We start from the raw sequence: 16,510 nt of genomic DNA, 5'->3' as shown, positions 1-16,510 counted from the left end.
ATCTGCCTGCCTCTGCCTCCCGAGTGCTGGGATTAAAGGCGTGCGCCACCATGCCCGGCTAGAATCTTAAGTGATGGTGAAGGTCAAATTTTCAATAAAAGATCAAGTTGGCTTTTTTTTTTTTTTTTTAAACAGAAAAAATAGGCGATTAACTCAGGCTTTGCTGTTTATCTTAGTAATTTGTATAATCTTGATTGAACATATTTTTTTCTATGATTTTTCTATAAAATGAGCATGCACACCCATATAGTGGTATGCACCTTTAATCCCAAAACCAGAGAAGCACACATAATCACAATAGGCCAGCTACACAGTGAAATCCCGTCTCCCAAAAGGAGGTGGAGGGCGCAAGCAAGCAGCTCCTGGACTGATAGACACTGACTGGGGCCTGGGGAGGAAGAGGGGTACCAAGTATTGTGCAGCAGCTCCTCCTACTTGAATGTTTTGACTCTGAACTATTAGTAAAACAATAGAATGATAATCTCTGGGCTACTAGATGTAGCATTCTGAGCATTTCAAACAATGACTGATCATTTGCTGACTTGTGAATCCCCCTGTTTTTATTTGGGTTATCTTAGACTGCAGTGCTGTGAGGGGGAACCTGGGAGGCAGGGTTTCTCTGTAGCTTTAGATGTCCTGTAACTTTGTACATCATGCTGACCTCGAATTCATAGAGGTCTACCTGCTTCTGCGGCCTGAATGATAGGATTAAAGGCATGCACCACTACCACCTAGCTCAAACCACCTTCTTTTTTTTTTTTCTGAGACAGGGTTTCTCTGTATAGTCCTGGCTGTCCTGGAACTCACTGTGTAGACCAGGCTAGCCTCAAACTCAGAAATCCACCTGCCTCTGCCTCCCGAGTGCTGGGATTCAAACCACCTTCTTAAATGACAGGATTTTTCACTGTAGGCAAGGAATTCTTGTGTGTATATCTTATAGAAAACTTTTATTTTGTGTTTCCTTATAGATGTTCATTCTGGACAAAGTGGAAGGTGACACTTGTTCCCTTAATGAATTCAGCATAACTGGATCCACATACGCACCGATCGGAGAAGTGTGAGTAAGCTCTGTCACTGTGGTGACCGCTGGTTAGACCATGAGGGATGGGTCTAGAAACTCTTGCTGTTGACAGAGGTATGACTTAGTGACAGATCTAAGGTATGCAAGCACACCCTATGGAAGCCTTGCTGTGATCCCCAGAAGCTCTGAATAAAAAAACAGCAGGATGTGACACTGTGGCAGGTCACAAGATCGTAGCCAGCCTGGCCTCCATGAGAACCTGTCTCAGACGTATGTGCTCTCTCTTAGACGCACACAAAAGGAACTGTTGCCTGATGGTTGGCTGGCTCAAGTTAGTGGGTTTTAATTAACAATGTCTTTTGAAGCCTAGACTTTCTGGTGAAGGCTCTGTCCCGTTTTGATGAAAATTTCTGGTCATTCAAACTTTTTGAGTCTGTTCCAATTTGTTCTTCCCAAACTCCATTTTCATCCTGGGGGGTTGGGTGCTGTTACATGCCTATGGAAGTTCAGGGCCATGCTGGAATAGAAAGTGAGTTCTAGTTTCCAACAAATGGGAAGTGTAAAAAGCACTTTCTCTGTGGGCACGGCAATAGGAGTCCTTCTCAGGACCCTTAGTGGTGGAAGGAGAAGAGGGCCTTCCACGATTTGTCCTCTGACCTCCTCTGTACATACATGCTACATTGTGCCATAGAGCCTCTGTTTAGGGCTTGTTTGTTTTTAATCTAAAGTTGAGTCAAGCTGTGATCTAGAAATGTTTTTCTCTTTTGATAGGCAAAAAGATGATAAGCCAGTGAAGTGCCATCAGTATGACGGGCTTGTAGAGTTAGCCACGATCTGTGCTCTGTGTAATGACTCCGCTTTGGATTATAATGAGGTGAGACTCCTTGTAATGGTCCCACCCTGGCTTAAGGGTAGGTGAGTGGAATTTTATTTCTGATTTCTAGTCCATGTGGCCTGGCTGAAAAAAAGCCAAGTGCCCTTCATGGACCTATGGCTGGGCATTACAGCTGTTTCACTAAGATACATAATGTGTCGTGATGTTCTGACCGCTGATGTACCCTTTAAAGGACAAGAATTCCTGCTACAAGTCTTTCTGAGAGTCAGGGAAAGGGCTGTACCTTTTTTTTTTTTTTTTTTTTTTTTTTTAAGATTTTATGTATGTGAGTACACTGTAGCTGTCTTCAGACACACCAGAAAATGGCAACGGACCACATTATAGATGGTTATGGGCCACCATGTGGTTGCTGGGAATTGAACTCAGGACCTGTGGAAGAGCAGTCAGTGCTCTTAACCACTGAGCCATCTCTCCACCCCAGGACTGTAGTAAACACCGATTGCCATGTATCCTCGAGCAGAGTCTGGAGTTTAAAGAGTTGTTTGGTGGTACCACGTAGTGGAGAGTACTAACCAGGAGAAACCTTTTAAAAGTGGGGTTCATTATTTGCTTTCTTTTTCAAAGGTTATTAGAATAATAAGCAGTGACCTGAAATGGTCGAGGACTTGAAATGAATAAACATCCTAATAACTTGGTTTAGTGTCTCATGGTTGTACCATCTTTCCTTACTGGGCTGGGGAGGACAAGCTGTTTTGCTGACATTGACTTCTTCTGACAATGCAGGCAAAGGGTGTGTATGAGAAAGTTGGAGAAGCTACAGAGACTGCTCTCACGTGCCTGGTGGAGAAGATGAATGTATTTGATACTGAATTGAAGGGACTTTCTAAAATCGAACGTGCAAATGCCTGCAACTCGGTCAGTATTTGAGCTCGGTGTATTATGCTGTTATTCTTTATTATTTTGTTGGTTTTACTGTTGTTCTTCAATGTTAGTTTCCTGAAGGTCACAGTCAGGTACGATGGTCTCTCATGCCTATATTTTTAGCACTCACGATGCAAATACCAGGAGGATTGCCACAAATTGTATCACAAAACTCATTAGACAAACAACCAAATCACATTTTAAAAATCAGACCAAGCTGGGCCTGGTGGCGCAGGCCTTTAATCCCAGCACTCGGGAGGCAGAGGCAGGCGGATTTCTGAGTTCGAGGCCAGCCTGGTCTACCAAGTGAGTATCAGGACAGCCAGGGCTATACAGAGAAACCCTGCCTCGAAAAACCAAAAAAAAAAAAATCAGACCAAAAAAACCAGCAATCATTAGTGCATTGTCACAGGTGGAGCATAAGGGCTCTACCAAGGAAGCTACAAGTGAGCTATCCTTAGTCCTGAGAATCCCCAGCTCCTCCTACCTGCATTTCAGTGTCTTTCTCTGCTGGCTCTTAAGCAGCATAGAGAACATAATTATATGCTTTTAACCTTAGAGCTGTCCCTTGCCCTAATTTTCATTTGACACCGCGTTTGTTTAACTCAGTGAAAAGAACTGTTGAGTGTTCATGCTCACTTCTGTTTTCACAAATCCATTCCAGTCAGGCTCTTGCCTCTACCTACTGGTCCATCAAAACTTCTTTTGAATCACTTAAAACTTTGTGCTAAATCCAGTGGTTAATTTGTTTATAACTGCTAAATATAACAAAGTAGACAAGTTAGCAGTTGTGGATTTTAGACCTGGAGGTGGATCCATAGTTATTTGTTTAGAGGGCCTGGATTTACCTCCTCCCTGCTCCCAGCACCTGAGAACTGTCTGTCTCTCCTGTCCAGTCAGAGGCTGTCCTCTCCTGCCTTCCACGCACCAAGCATACATGAGGTGCAGACGTGCATGCCAAATTAAAATGGTGGGTCTTGGAGAGATGGCTCACTGACTGCTCTCCCAGAGGACCAGCCCAGGTTTGTTTCCCAGGGATCTGACATTTTCACACATGCATGCATGCAAGCAAAACACCAATGTAAATAATTATTTTGAGAAATGAAAAACTAAACTAGAAAATGGGAGTTCTGATGTATCACAGAAGTCAACCTAAATACTACCGAGATGGAAAATTAAAAAAGATTCAGAACATTTGAACAACAATCACCAAAACTTGTTAGGTTTTTTTGTTTGTTTTGCTTTTTCTGTTCTGTTCTATTCTTCCAAGACCTTAGTTCACAGTGTAGCCCAGGCTATCCTGGAAGTTGCTCCGTAGACTCGTCTGTCCAGAAGTGAAGAAAATGCCTGCTTCTCCCTCCTAACCCAACCTCCACACCCACCCGTTTTTCTTTTTCTTTCCTATTTTTTAGTTGAGGCTGGGGGTTCTTTTTAGTATTTTCAAATGCATACAGATACAAAATAGGAAGTGCTGCTGTTCCATGAAGCAAGGCTCAGTGAATCATGCAGACTATATTTTTTAAAAGTCAGCTAACCCTGATGATATTGAAGTGTGCATTGATAATTATCAAGTCCTCTTTGGATTTGTTTTTAGAGAGTGTATTTCAGGGATGGGAAAGGCCAGCAGCACTTGCTGCCTGTGGTTAGCATTGCTTGTCACCAGGACACAGCCTGCCATCACTGGGAAGGGAATGCCGGTGAAGAATTGTCTACATTGGCATTTAAGGGATTCCCTTGAGTTAATTGAAATGGGAAGAATTCTGAACTGTCCTGGTAGAAGGAGCTACTAAGGATTAGTGTATATGCACTAGCTCTTTGCTCTTGATTGCGGGTGTAGTGTGTTTAATTCTCTCAAGTTCTTGCCATAGTGATTTTTCTGCCAGATAAGCTGTGACTTGCAACAGATAAACTCCCTCCTCTAAGTTGACACTATCAGGATATTTCATGGCCAACCAGGACAGGCACTCAGGTACCTCAAACCCCAGGTTGGGAGGATCTTGAGTTCATGGCCAACCTAACCTGGGCTATTCAGTCATCTCACAGAGTTGATATAAAGTTAGAAATTAATGCAACAAGTTTCGGTTTTAAGAATGTTAAAAACTGAAAACTAATGATCATAGAATTAGAAGTCAGCATGTGTTTAAGGATGCACAGCGCATTTATTGTCTGTCAGTCACCTTAACGGGTCATCGCATAGCTTTCAACAATGCCAGAAGGATACTTTAATAATGCTTAATTAGAGCATTGTTAAATAATAATAGTTTAATGATCTGCATAATCCTAACGGCAAAGGTCATTAAGTGTGGCAATGGTGGGGGATGCAGGAAGCAGCCGTGAATATTTTATCACCTACTCTTGAGCCTTGAGCACAGCCCTAAGCTAGCATCCACATGGGCAACCTTGCCTGTCCAGGACCTGCTGCTGTGCACCTCCAGACCATCATACCAGGTATCTTTCTTCACTCTTCCTCCTCTACAGCTTGGTGTAGCCTCATGAGATTAGCCACTCTGAAGTTAAATAAAATAGTTTTGTGGCTGCTGACAGATACTTGCCACCTGCTTATTGTCTCTATAGACAGATTGATTCTACCTGTCACTCTCCTTGGCTTAGAACCTTCTGTGGGGTGAGGAAGTTGCTCAGTCTGACATGCACAAGGCTTCATCCTGCTCAGGTAGGGATACTTATTTGGATAAGAAACGATGTACAGACAGGGTAGAGTAGAGTCTGTGTCAGTCAGCAGGAGGCCACTGAGTGCTTGAAGGAAACAATACTTGATCCTCGGCTCCCTCGTTGAAGTTCTGTGTCCCCAGGCATGGCAACTCTCCTGGGTCTTTGATCTCCCCTAGCCTACCAGGAAGTAGATGGCCATTCCTAATCTCTGGCCGTTTTTTTTTTTTTTTTTGTGTCTGTCACTCCCGTGCAGTCTTTGAATACTTTGAAGGTGCAGAGTCTGGAGGGTCATAGCCAAGCTCTCTATAACATAGAAGGATATACTTACTTGCTGCAACCACAGAACACATTTGACCCTCACTGACTGAACAGTGTGACTACAAGGTTTTAGAGAACGCACTCTGGACCCACACCCTGTGCCATTGGACTAGTCAGCTGACTGGCTCTGTATGAAATGGTGTACCATGTCTGCCTTTGAGAAATTCACTGTGTAGCTGGGGCAACCCTTGAACTCAATATCCTCCTGCTTTGGCCTCCCAAGTACTAGGATTATGGGCATAGCAAGTACCACACCAGCTCTTTACACGGGTTTTGGTTTTTTGGGTTCTTTTGCTTTTTGTTTTTGTTGTTGTTTTGTTTGTCTGTTTGTTTATTTTTCGAGACAGAGTTTCTCTGTGTAGCCCTGGCTGTCCTGGAACTCACTCTGTAGACCAAGCTGGCCTCGAATTCAGAGATTCGCCTGCCTCTGCCTCCCAAGTGCTGGGATTAAAGGCGTGTGCCATCACTGCCCAACTAGACCGTTGTTAATAGCTAATGTTTGAAGCTTTCCATGGTTGTCCCACACACATTTTTGACCCCTATGGCCTTCAGTCTATCTTAGTTTTCCATTCTAATCTACTTCCAAACCAGAGAGCACTTTTGTGTAGGTGCTTGCTATCTTGTTCACAGCTAGTGAGGCTGCCAAGAAGACCAATGTGATGAAAATATCTGAAGAGGGGCAGGCTCTATCATATAATGAACGTCTAATGCGTATCTGAGCAGGTATAAAATGTCTACAAATAATAATCCAACAGTGTTCCCTCTCTGACCCCCCTCCAGGTCATAAAACAGCTAATGAAGAAGGAGTTCACTCTGGAGTTCTCACGGGATAGAAAGTCCATGTCCGTCTACTGTACACCAAACAAGCCGAGCCGGACATCCATGAGCAAGATGTTTGTGAAGGCAAGTACTGTGCAGACTGACGCTTTCTTACCAGGTAGACAGGCAGGGGCAGTTGCTGATCTGAGTCTCACATTTTCAGGGGGCTCCAGAAGGTGTCATCGATAGGTGCACCCACATCCGAGTTGGAAGTACCAAGGTCCCCATGACTCCTGGTGTCAAACAGAAGATTATGTCTGTCATTCGGGAGTGGGGCAGTGGCAGCGACACACTACGTTGCCTGGCTCTGGCCACTCATGATAACCCACTGAGGAGAGAGGAGATGCACCTGGAAGATTCTGCTAACTTCATCAAATATGAGGTACCTCCATCTCATCAGCGTAGTCACTGTCCAGTCTCTGCTGCCAGAGGATAGACAGATGTCCTTGGCCAGGCCACAGGAGTCACCCTTGTTTTGGATTGTTGCTTCAAACAGAAATAGTTAAGGATTTAGTAAATCTGCTTTCAAAGTAGAATAATCAAGACAAGTTCAGACAAGCCTGTCAAAGTCTTAACGGAAATCAAGTTACTAATGGATATTTTAAAAATATTAAGTATTGGTAAAAGGCTGAGAGATTTCATTTCCACTTCTTAGACCAGAATTTTATATCGGGGATGGAAGCTACTAAACAGAAAGAAGAGTTTTGCTGTGGCCTGACACTGCCAGCCTTTGAGTGTTCATTCTTTAACACCTTGTTCTTTTCCCCACCCCACCCCCCAACCCCAATGAATACACTTTTTAAATGTGAGAATTTAGACCAGAATAATTTGATGAAAGTGTGCTTTGTTAAAAACAGTGCTGTGAGCAGGGCGCACGCCTTTAATTCCAGCACTCGGGAGGCAGAGGCAGGCGGATTTCTGAGTTCGAGGCCAGCCNGGTCTACAAAGTGAGTTCCAGGACAGCCAGGGGTACACAGAAACCCTGCCTCGAAGAAACCAAAAGGAAAACAAAAAACAAAAAAAAAAAAAAAAACAGTGTCGTGAGCGTGTTGCTCAGTAGTTCAGCACTGTTTAGTGTGATCAAAGCCCTATGGTCAATCTCAAGTTCATAATACAGGCCAGACACGTGGAAGCAGAAGGCTGCTATACTACAAGTTTCAGGACTGTAGCTAGTAAAACCTTGTTTGAACCAAGGGCAAGCAGAAAGAGAAAATGACAAACTTAGAGTTGTAGGAAGAGTGAGCTGCCAGGACACTCAGGCGGGGATAAGCTGTTTGAACTTGTGTGGCTCTCTCACTTTAGACCAACCTGACTTTCGTCGGCTGTGTGGGCATGCTGGATCCTCCCAGGATCGAAGTAGCCTCTTCCGTGAAGCTGTGCCGGCAAGCAGGCATCCGAGTCATCATGATCACTGGAGATAACAAAGGCACCGCTGTGGCCATCTGTCGCCGCATTGGCATCTTTGGGCAGGATGAGGATGTGACATCCAAGGCTTTTACAGGGCGAGAGTTTGATGAATTAAGCCCTTCCGCCCAGAGAGACGCCTGCTTAAATGCCCGCTGTTTTGCTCGAGTTGAACCTTCCCACAAGTCTAAGATTGTTGAGTTTCTTCAGTCCTTCGATGAGATCACAGCAATGGTAAGACTTTAGATAGACATGAGCAGTGTGTGTGTGCCTATAATCCTGTCACTTAGACTGAGGCAAGCCTCTGCTACCTAGTGAGATCTTGTGCCTAAAAACAAAACCAAAAAAACCACATGTTCTCAATTTATAAGCAATCCTTAGTATGATTATGCGGCCCCACCACAAATGGCTCTCAGGCTTTGAGCGTAAGGCAATATAAGCAGATGTCCAGTCTCCTTAGCTCTGCCTTTCTGTGCTATGACTCTTTGTTTTTATACTTTCTTGGTGAAGTATTTGACACAGCCACTGCTCTATCCCCTTTCTTCCTGCATCAGTGCCTCTACCCAGAGCTGTGCCACATGAGTGGTATCTGAGTCTTCTGTGCCTTCCCTTTCAGACTGGTGATGGTGTGAATGATGCTCCTGCTCTGAAAAAATCTGAAATCGGGATTGCCATGGGATCAGGGACTGCAGTGGCTAAGACTGCCTCTGAGATGGTCCTGGCAGATGACAACTTCTCCACCATTGTGGCTGCAGTTGAGGAAGGGCGAGCCATCTACAACAACATGAAGCAGTTCATCCGCTACCTCATCTCATCCAACGTGGGGGAAGTGGTCTGGTGGGTGTCTTGACTGGAATGATAGAATCTTTCAAGGCTGGGGCTGGGATGTTGAGCTTTCTCAGATTGCTGCTGCTGTTAGGACAAATTTGGTTGTTGGTCTGAGAGGAGAGAAATCTCATGGGACTTGTCTGCAGCTGACCAGTGGTGCAGAAAATATTCTTATCATGGTAGCTTAAAATCACAAAAGTCTTGGTTCTGTAATCAAGTTTCATGTGAACTTTGACAGATTAGATGTTGTCTGGTGCTCCTGGCTTGGGTAGAGAAGCTATTTCCATAGTTCCCAAACTCACCGAGTTCTTTCTCTTCTTCCCTTGGATGGAAACAGTATCTTCCTGACGGCAGCCCTTGGGTTTCCTGAGGCTTTAATTCCTGTCCAGTTACTCTGGGTCAATCTGGTGACGGATGGTCTGCCTGCCACTGCGCTGGGGTTCAATCCTCCAGACCTGGACATCATGAACAAACCCCCCCGGAACCCAAAAGAACCACTGATCAGCGGGTGGCTCTTTTTCCGTTACCTGGCTATTGGCTGTGAGTACAGTTGTTTGTTGTTTGTGTGGAAGGATGCTGTGTGCCGTGCAGGTCACTCACTGAAAGCCTGTGTTGATCAACCATCCTGTCCTTCCTTGGGTTATAGAGAAGCAACAGTTGAACGTCGGGCTTTTTTATATTTCCCCCTTGCTCAGAGTGACACAGATACCAAAGCATGCCAGGGCCCTTTCCTGCTGAGAGCTCCAGGATGAGATTTGAATGGGTTATTAACCACCTAGGGGACAAGAAGAGTCCACTAGCAGAGGCTAGTGCCGTTCTTTGTCATAGTTCAGTTTAAACATACAATCTAGAGTGGCTGCCAGTTCCTCTGGCCTTCACAGTATCTCGTGGACCAGCTGCCCTTTGGGCAAATAAACATTTCTACTCCCTGTCTTTTAAACTAGTGCCCTGGTGCCCCATTGTGATTCCAGGTTAGCTGTGTGCTCTGCTGTTGGTTAGGTGATTATGACCATGGGGTAACCAGTCTCAGCTTTGTAGATTCCCTGAAATTGATGAGGAATAGCCTCTGCCTTAAACCTAACTGTCGCTGAGGGGTGGGGGCCAGCACTGTAATGGCAGTTCTTTGGAAGGGTTCTGCTTGGCCATAGCTGGAACAGTGCAGCTACATGGTGTCCAACAAGGTCACATCCGTTTGCCTATAGACTGGTGTGACTTATTTTCCTCGGTTTGTGTGTTCTATCTGCTGGGATGGATGGGCCTGACTTTCACTTGCTGTCTGAAGCTTATACTTGCTCTTTAGCTCTGTCACCTTGTGCAGGGCTTGGGCTGGGCTCAGCAGGAACATTTCCTCACAAACTCTAGAGACACTGCCTATTTCCTTTTTAGACCAGAAGCACCGTGTCTATAGTCAGCTGTTCTGGCCAGTGTGGTAACCTGCAGTTTTGTTTCTAGGTTATGTTGGCGCTGCCACCGTGGGTGCTGCTGCGTGGTGGTTCATCGCTGCTGACGGCGGTCCAAGGGTCTCCTTCTACCAGCTGGTATCTAGCGTCGCTCCCATCCCCCATTTAAAAAAAAAAAAAAACCTGTGTAGTAGAGCGAATTCTTTTAACCCATGGTTTGGGATCAAATAGTTGCTTCAGGTAGCTCTAGGACCCAGGACTTCTGCTGAACTGTATTTGTGTTGGTGCTGGGCCTTGAAGTCGGTGTGGAATTGTCATTTGGGAAGTACTCCCGGCTGATGGAATGTTTGGACTTTTGTTGCAGAGTCATTTCCTACAGTGTAAGGAGGACAACCCAGACTTCGATGGAGTGGATTGTGCAATCTTTGAGTCCCCATATCCAATGACAATGGCACTTTCTGTTCTAGTAACCATAGAGATGTGTAATGCCCTCAACAGGTTAGTGAATCCTGTAGGCTATGGTCCTAGGGTTTATGAGTCATGGCTGATAGCTCTTCCCTCACAAAAAATGACATAGTTTTAAGCTGTTGTCCCAGGAAAAAGTAGGTGTTGTCTCCATCATGGGTTCCTGATGTGGCAGGGTGTATGAATGGGACCAGCAGTCCAGACCTAGGCCTATTCCCTAGGGAGTAGAGCATAAGAGGTTCTATCTAACCAAGCCACTGATGGAAGCAAGTTTCCAAATGGCTCTACCTTAGGCCATCACCTGCAGCTTTGAGCCTGCTGAGATGGACCTGCTGCACCAAAGCCTACAGTTCCCCCCACTTGGGAAATCAGGCCTTTAGTTAGTTAGGGGTCAGCAGGCAGCTGCATCACTAAACCCTTGCCTGCTTCTGTGTCACTGTCACATGCCTTTACCTCTGGTGAGGTCACTTCTCTTCTCACCTGTAGCTTGTCTGAAAACCAGTCTCTGCTGAGGATGCCCCCCTGGGAGAATATTTGGCTCGTGGGCTCCATCTGCTTGTCCATGTCACTTCACTTCTTGATCCTCTACGTGGAACCTTTGCCAGTGAGTCATTGTGGACCCCGGGCTGGGTCTGGTGTGGTTCCCTTGAGGCAGGTCCAGAAGCTTGACATAGCCGTCTTTGTCTCAGCTCATTTTCCAGATTACACCGCTGAATCTGACCCAGTGGCTGATGGTGCTGAAAATCTCCTTGCCTGTGATCCTCATGGATGAGACACTCAAGTTTGTGGCCCGAAACTACCTGGAACAACCCGGTAAAGAGTGTGTGCAGCCTGCCACCAAATCCTCCTGCTCCCTGTCGGCATGCACCGATGGCATTTCCTGGCCGTTTGTGCTGCTCATTATGCCCCTGGTGGTCTGGGTCTACAGCACAGACACTAACTTTAGCGATATGTTCTGGTCTTGACTGACAGCGCTACATACAGAAGATGTTTAACTTAATCAATTAATTTTTTATTGTTTAAAGCAACTGTCTATTTCTGCTGAATTTTCACATGAACATATTGGCTGGTGAAGGAGGTTTCATATCTAGATTTTGTTTTGCTTTTTCTGACTCCAGTGGGACAAGATTTTCCTTTTTTTTATACACATAATTAAAGTGTCCATTGACATGTACAGAGAACTAACACTATTTTATGCAGATATTTTTTTGTAGATGAAAAAGCATGTACAGTGTTCTGTTTAATACTCATACTTGTACAAAGATAGTTGAGCCAGCAGACATTGTCAGCAAATTAATTGGCAGCAGACTTAGGAAATGAATGTGTGTGGTTTTTAAAAGAAAAAAACTAAATAGCATGTATTGTGTCTTTTGCATGATTCTCTGGATTTAATTTGGTATCACAGTCTAATTTTTATTCATAAGCCAATTTTTCTGCACTGAGCAGAGTCCTGCTACCTCAGTCAGTATTTTTGGTTTGCCACTTCCTGCACCCTCAGCCTCTGTCACCCCTAGCCCACCCCAGCCCGCTCGGCTTCTTCTGTAGGTCTGATGGTTCTGTTTACATCCGTCTTCACGAGAGGTTTGCCTGTCTCGCTTGTGCAGAAAACATTGCTCCAGATCCAATTGACTGGGTTTCTGTCCCTTCGCCTAGTTTTTAAGGTTATTTATTTAAATGTCTAATGTATTTTATTGTAACAGACATTGTTTTGCCAACATTGCCTATTCAGTGGCACTTCACAATCTAGTTTAAAAGAAAAATAAAACATTTTAAATGGACAGAGAAAAATAACTGTCTTGTTCTTAATGGCCTTGAACTACCTGTAATCAGTTCAGACTTCTGAGCTTCTCAGCTTAGAGCCTTAGTTTCCTGTTCCCGAGAAGAAGAACCCTGTTCTGCTGCATAGTAGGATTTTATTTATAATGTATAGGCACAATCTGTCATGTGATATACATTTACTCAAGTTTCTGCTGGCCCGTTGTATGTAGGTTGGTGTAAGGGCAAGTGTGTGTGTATGTATGTGTATGTTTTGTAAAATCTGTAAATAGCATATGACCAAATGAACATATTGTATAGAAATATTTTTCTTTGAATATGGCACTAACCACCACCACCACCACGACTGATGAACGTTTGCGCATGCTCAAGGTCAGTCTTAATGGCAGTGTGAGTCATTAACAGCCCTAACTGTGGTGTTTTCCTCCAATGCCTTCCAACATCCATCAACTAACGTGAGTATCTTCCCTGTGGGACTGGGGTTCTGTGGCCTGTGTACAGATGGTGCCACTGATGAGATGGCCCCTGGTGCTAGTGAGCTGCATGGCTCCTGTGTCCACCAGGCAGCCGCTCACTACACAGGCTGCCCTAGTGTAGACACTGACCAGGACAATGAGTCCTGTGAGCTGTGGGAAGGAGAGCCTCGTGACCTGGCTGACCTCAGGCTGAAGGAGCTGTGTCACCTCTAGTACCCAACCGAGACGACACAAACCCAAGTCATGAGGCTGTGGACTTTCAGTGGCTGAGGAAGGCTAGCAAAGCCAGCTGACTCCTCATAGGCAGCTTTTGTCACCCTTCAGGACATGTCTCAACCCTCCGGTGTGCAGAGGCCTGGGGGCTGCAGGAGAAAGTGCCGGGTTCTGAGGGAACCCAGCAGTGGCCCTTCCTTGGAGGCCTCTGGGTGCTGCAGGGAGCAGTGGTTCTCAGGAAGCAGGCAGCTTTGCCTTTTTTAACATGGTGGAGTGGGCCAGACACAAAGGTACAGCTGAGTTAAAGACCAAATAGAATGCTGGGCCCTAAAACCATGCTGAGAGAGGCTGGGACCCGTCAGCTGTTCAGTGACATCTACGGATGAGTGGGTCCCTAAAGGAGATAATTCTCATCCCTGAGAGAGTTGTATTGCTTATTGGGACCTGTTCAATACCAACAGGTAGAATAGACTAGATCACTGCGACCCTGGCCCGCATAGACCAAGGCCGACGGCGCAGTCCCAGCCACAGGCTGCTTCCTGCATGTCCTCAGCCCTGCCCTCACCCAGCACCCTCAAGAAGGGACAGCATTTATTGTGTCAGCATCATGCTCAACCCACTAGGGCAGTCTAGCCTGGACCTCAGCCTTGAGCTTTCCCGGAATGGCCTCTTCAGCAAAGCTATATAAAGGTCCCACCCTGCAGCCCACTCAGCAAACTTAAGGTGGTGGCCTTCCCGGAGAGCCAGCGGGGCTACTAAGGCTGAAGAAGGCCAGCCACCTCACAGCAGCCGCTACCACAACCCCCAACAGTGGCACAGGCCTCAGGACCACCTAAGACGGCAACATCGGCTCGGTGTCTGCAGAGCCCCATTGCCAAGAAGCATGGTTGCCCTATGTCATGAGCTACCAAACTCCATCAGGACCAACCCCTGCCTGCATTTGGGAAGCCTTGAAAGCAGAGCTGAGCCTGTAGCCCAGGACTGGCTGCCATAGAGAACGGGGAGGGACAGGAAGGCCTTCCCTCCCCTGGTGCCATGCGACTCACTGCTCCACCTGCCTCACCCTCTGCATGGCTCTCAGCCCTGGGCCTGACATGCCTTCTTGTTTCTGCCTCCTGGAGCTTTGGTAGAAGATGGCCCAGGGCAGTCACCTAGCCACTGCTTCTAGATGTGCCTGGGCAGCAAGCACTCGGGGGACACTCTGTCAGAAATGCTGGGTTTGCATCTAGACCAAATGCAGTGTTCTGTCTGTCTGTCCTGTTGTTGTGTCTTAACATGGCTCTAGGTTTCGAAAAGCTGACTTCCTCTCTCTTTCCTTTTCAGCAATACTGGAGTAACCGCTTCCTAAACCATTTGCAGAAATGTAAGGGTGTTCGGGTGCGTGCATGTACGTTGTTAGCAACACATCTACCAGCCCTCTGCATGACTCAGGTTGGGGAAAAGACAAATAGAAACAGTCCCCAACGCACTGTGTGATGTGGAGGAAATGTGTATTACCAGTGGGTTTTAGCTGTTCAGTCAAAATAACAAATGTACAATGTAGCATAACGAATCAGAGTCTCTCCAGAGAAGCTGGTCTCTTTGCTGCAAGAAGAGTGAGGTTCTGAAACCTTACCCAAGAACAGAAGCCATCAGCCAAGTCTCCACATTTCTCTGCAAAATGTCATAGCCTCTATAACTGTATGATAGCTGTAATGCATGCCTTCAGTTGTAAGTGGCCAGATTGCTCTACAGTGACATTGAAACATGCTTTCTAATTGGCCCTGTACAGTTTGCTTATTTATAAATTCATTTAAAACACTACAGCTGTTGAATGGTTACAACATAGGCCTCCGGTCCTAACTTCAGTTGTTTTTTTAGGTGTGCAGCCAGCTGTTCCACACTGTATTATTGTAACTTATTTAATGAAGTCAGAAGCAGTAGACAGATGTTGGTGCAATACAAGTATTGTGTGCATTTATCGTAATAAAGTGCTCAGCGTCAGTTCAGTTCCTCACAGCTTCTCACAGCGCATGTTTGACTGTAGTCTGTAAATAGAGGTCAGTTTCTGTGCTGGTAACAGGATTGCACAGATGATTTCAGGTAAATAAATCTATTCTACGATACACCCTCAGCAGAGCTGTGGCTGATTTATAGCAGGGTGGGGGCGGGCACTGAGGCCTCCCTGGGAGCCTCGTTGGAAAGCAGAACGCATGTCACCAGTGACCTTCAGCAGAAATCAGGCCTTTTAGCTCAGACTAGGAGATCCTACACGTGACTAGCCTCCAAGTTGTGTGACTGCTGTTGAGATGCAAGCTGACTGCTGCGGCCTTCTGTTTAAGATGAGACAGATGAAGTAGAGCTGAATTCTCCCTAAACTGCTACTCTGGCCTTACTTGCCAGAGATAAGCTTCGAGTGAGTCCTGTCAGCTCCTCAGAACAGCTTTTTGACAGCACCCAGGACCAAGATGGCTCAGCAGGTAAAGGCCTTTGGTATATGATGAGCCTGGAGTCCTGGGCTTGACTCCCAGAACCCATGGGAGGGTGAACCAACTCCATCCACAAACTTGTCCTCTGACCTCCACACCTGCCCCCATTCACAATAAACAACTCGACTTACTCATAACATTTCAGAATTACAAGTGTCACCAACACTTCAGCTCATATTCAAAGGAGAAATTTCTCAGAATGAATAAAGACCGGGTCTCACTAGACACCAAGCTGGCCTGGAACTGACTGTCTCCGCCTCCCAAGTGCTGGGAGGTGTATGTATATATGCATCACAGCCACCCCCGCAGACATCCTGTTCTCAGCAACCTGTAGTAACTTCAAAGATCTGATGTCAGCACAATTGTTTTAATCTAATAGGCTTGTTAAGTCTGAAGGCCAATTGAGCCCTTGTGCTTGGCAAAAACACTTCTGTATCCTTGGGCCCAATCTAGTGCAATCTAGGCTTTAACATCTACACTTTGGGAGAGAAAGTTGTGAGTGCAGGATGCTGTCCTGTGTAAGCTGTGTGTTTTCCACGGCTGGTGGGAGCCCAGTGCCCCCTGGACAACAACTGGGTGTCGCCTAAGAAGCCCAAAGCCCTTCTTGACCCAGCAGGTCCACTCTAGGCCTCACAGAGCTACAGCATGGTTTGCAGGAGAGACGCAAAGCTGTCGTGTGTGTGTGTGTGTGTGTGTGTGTGTGTGTGTGTGTGTGTAGCTGTAGGAAGCCTGGGTGCGTGATGCATGAGTCAGCATTGAGGGTCAGTCCTGGAACTCACTTTGTAGACCAGGCTGGCCTCGAACTCAGAAATCCGCCTGCCTCTGCCTCCCAAGTGCTGGGATTAAAGGCATGTGCCACCGTGCCCGGCTCCCTTGTGATTTTTAAATACAAGGAG

At 46.1% G+C, this 16,510-nt stretch overlaps 1 protein-coding gene across 2 annotated transcripts in view; it reads left to right on the top strand.

The window, feature by feature from the left end:
* Positions 1–15,253, top strand: part of Atp2a2 (ATPase sarcoplasmic/endoplasmic reticulum Ca2+ transporting 2) — a 49,328-nt gene extending 34,075 nt beyond the window's left edge. The window contains exons 9-21 of one of the 2 annotated variants that reach the window (XR_003842958.1): positions 969–1,057; positions 1,793–1,895; positions 2,640–2,771; positions 6,546–6,668; positions 6,748–6,966; positions 7,887–8,222; positions 8,605–8,825; positions 9,154–9,356; positions 10,269–10,354; positions 10,581–10,714; positions 11,168–11,285; positions 11,371–12,912; positions 14,470–15,253. Coding sequence is in view for 1 of the 2 variants with exons in the window: in XM_021187035.2 (XP_021042694.1) it covers positions 969–1,057; positions 1,793–1,895; positions 2,640–2,771; positions 6,546–6,668; positions 6,748–6,966; positions 7,887–8,222; positions 8,605–8,825; positions 9,154–9,356; positions 10,269–10,354; positions 10,581–10,714; positions 11,168–11,285; positions 11,371–11,494; positions 14,470–14,483 (1,902 nt within the window). In the remaining variant the exon portion in view is untranslated. The remainder of the gene's footprint in view (positions 1–968; positions 1,058–1,792; positions 1,896–2,639; positions 2,772–6,545; positions 6,669–6,747; positions 6,967–7,886; positions 8,223–8,604; positions 8,826–9,153; positions 9,357–10,268; positions 10,355–10,580; positions 10,715–11,167; positions 11,286–11,370; positions 12,913–14,469) is intronic. The other variant, XM_021187035.2, reaches the window with a different exon arrangement.
* Positions 15,254–16,510: the final 1,257 nt, after the last annotated feature.

This window comes from Mus pahari, chromosome 23 (assembly GCF_900095145.1).
Source record: "Mus pahari chromosome 23, PAHARI_EIJ_v1.1, whole genome shotgun sequence".
NCBI lineage: Eukaryota > Metazoa > Chordata > Mammalia > Rodentia > Muridae > Mus > Mus pahari.
Note: the sequence above shows the minus strand (reverse complement) of the source record. Positions and strands in the feature narration are given on the sequence as shown.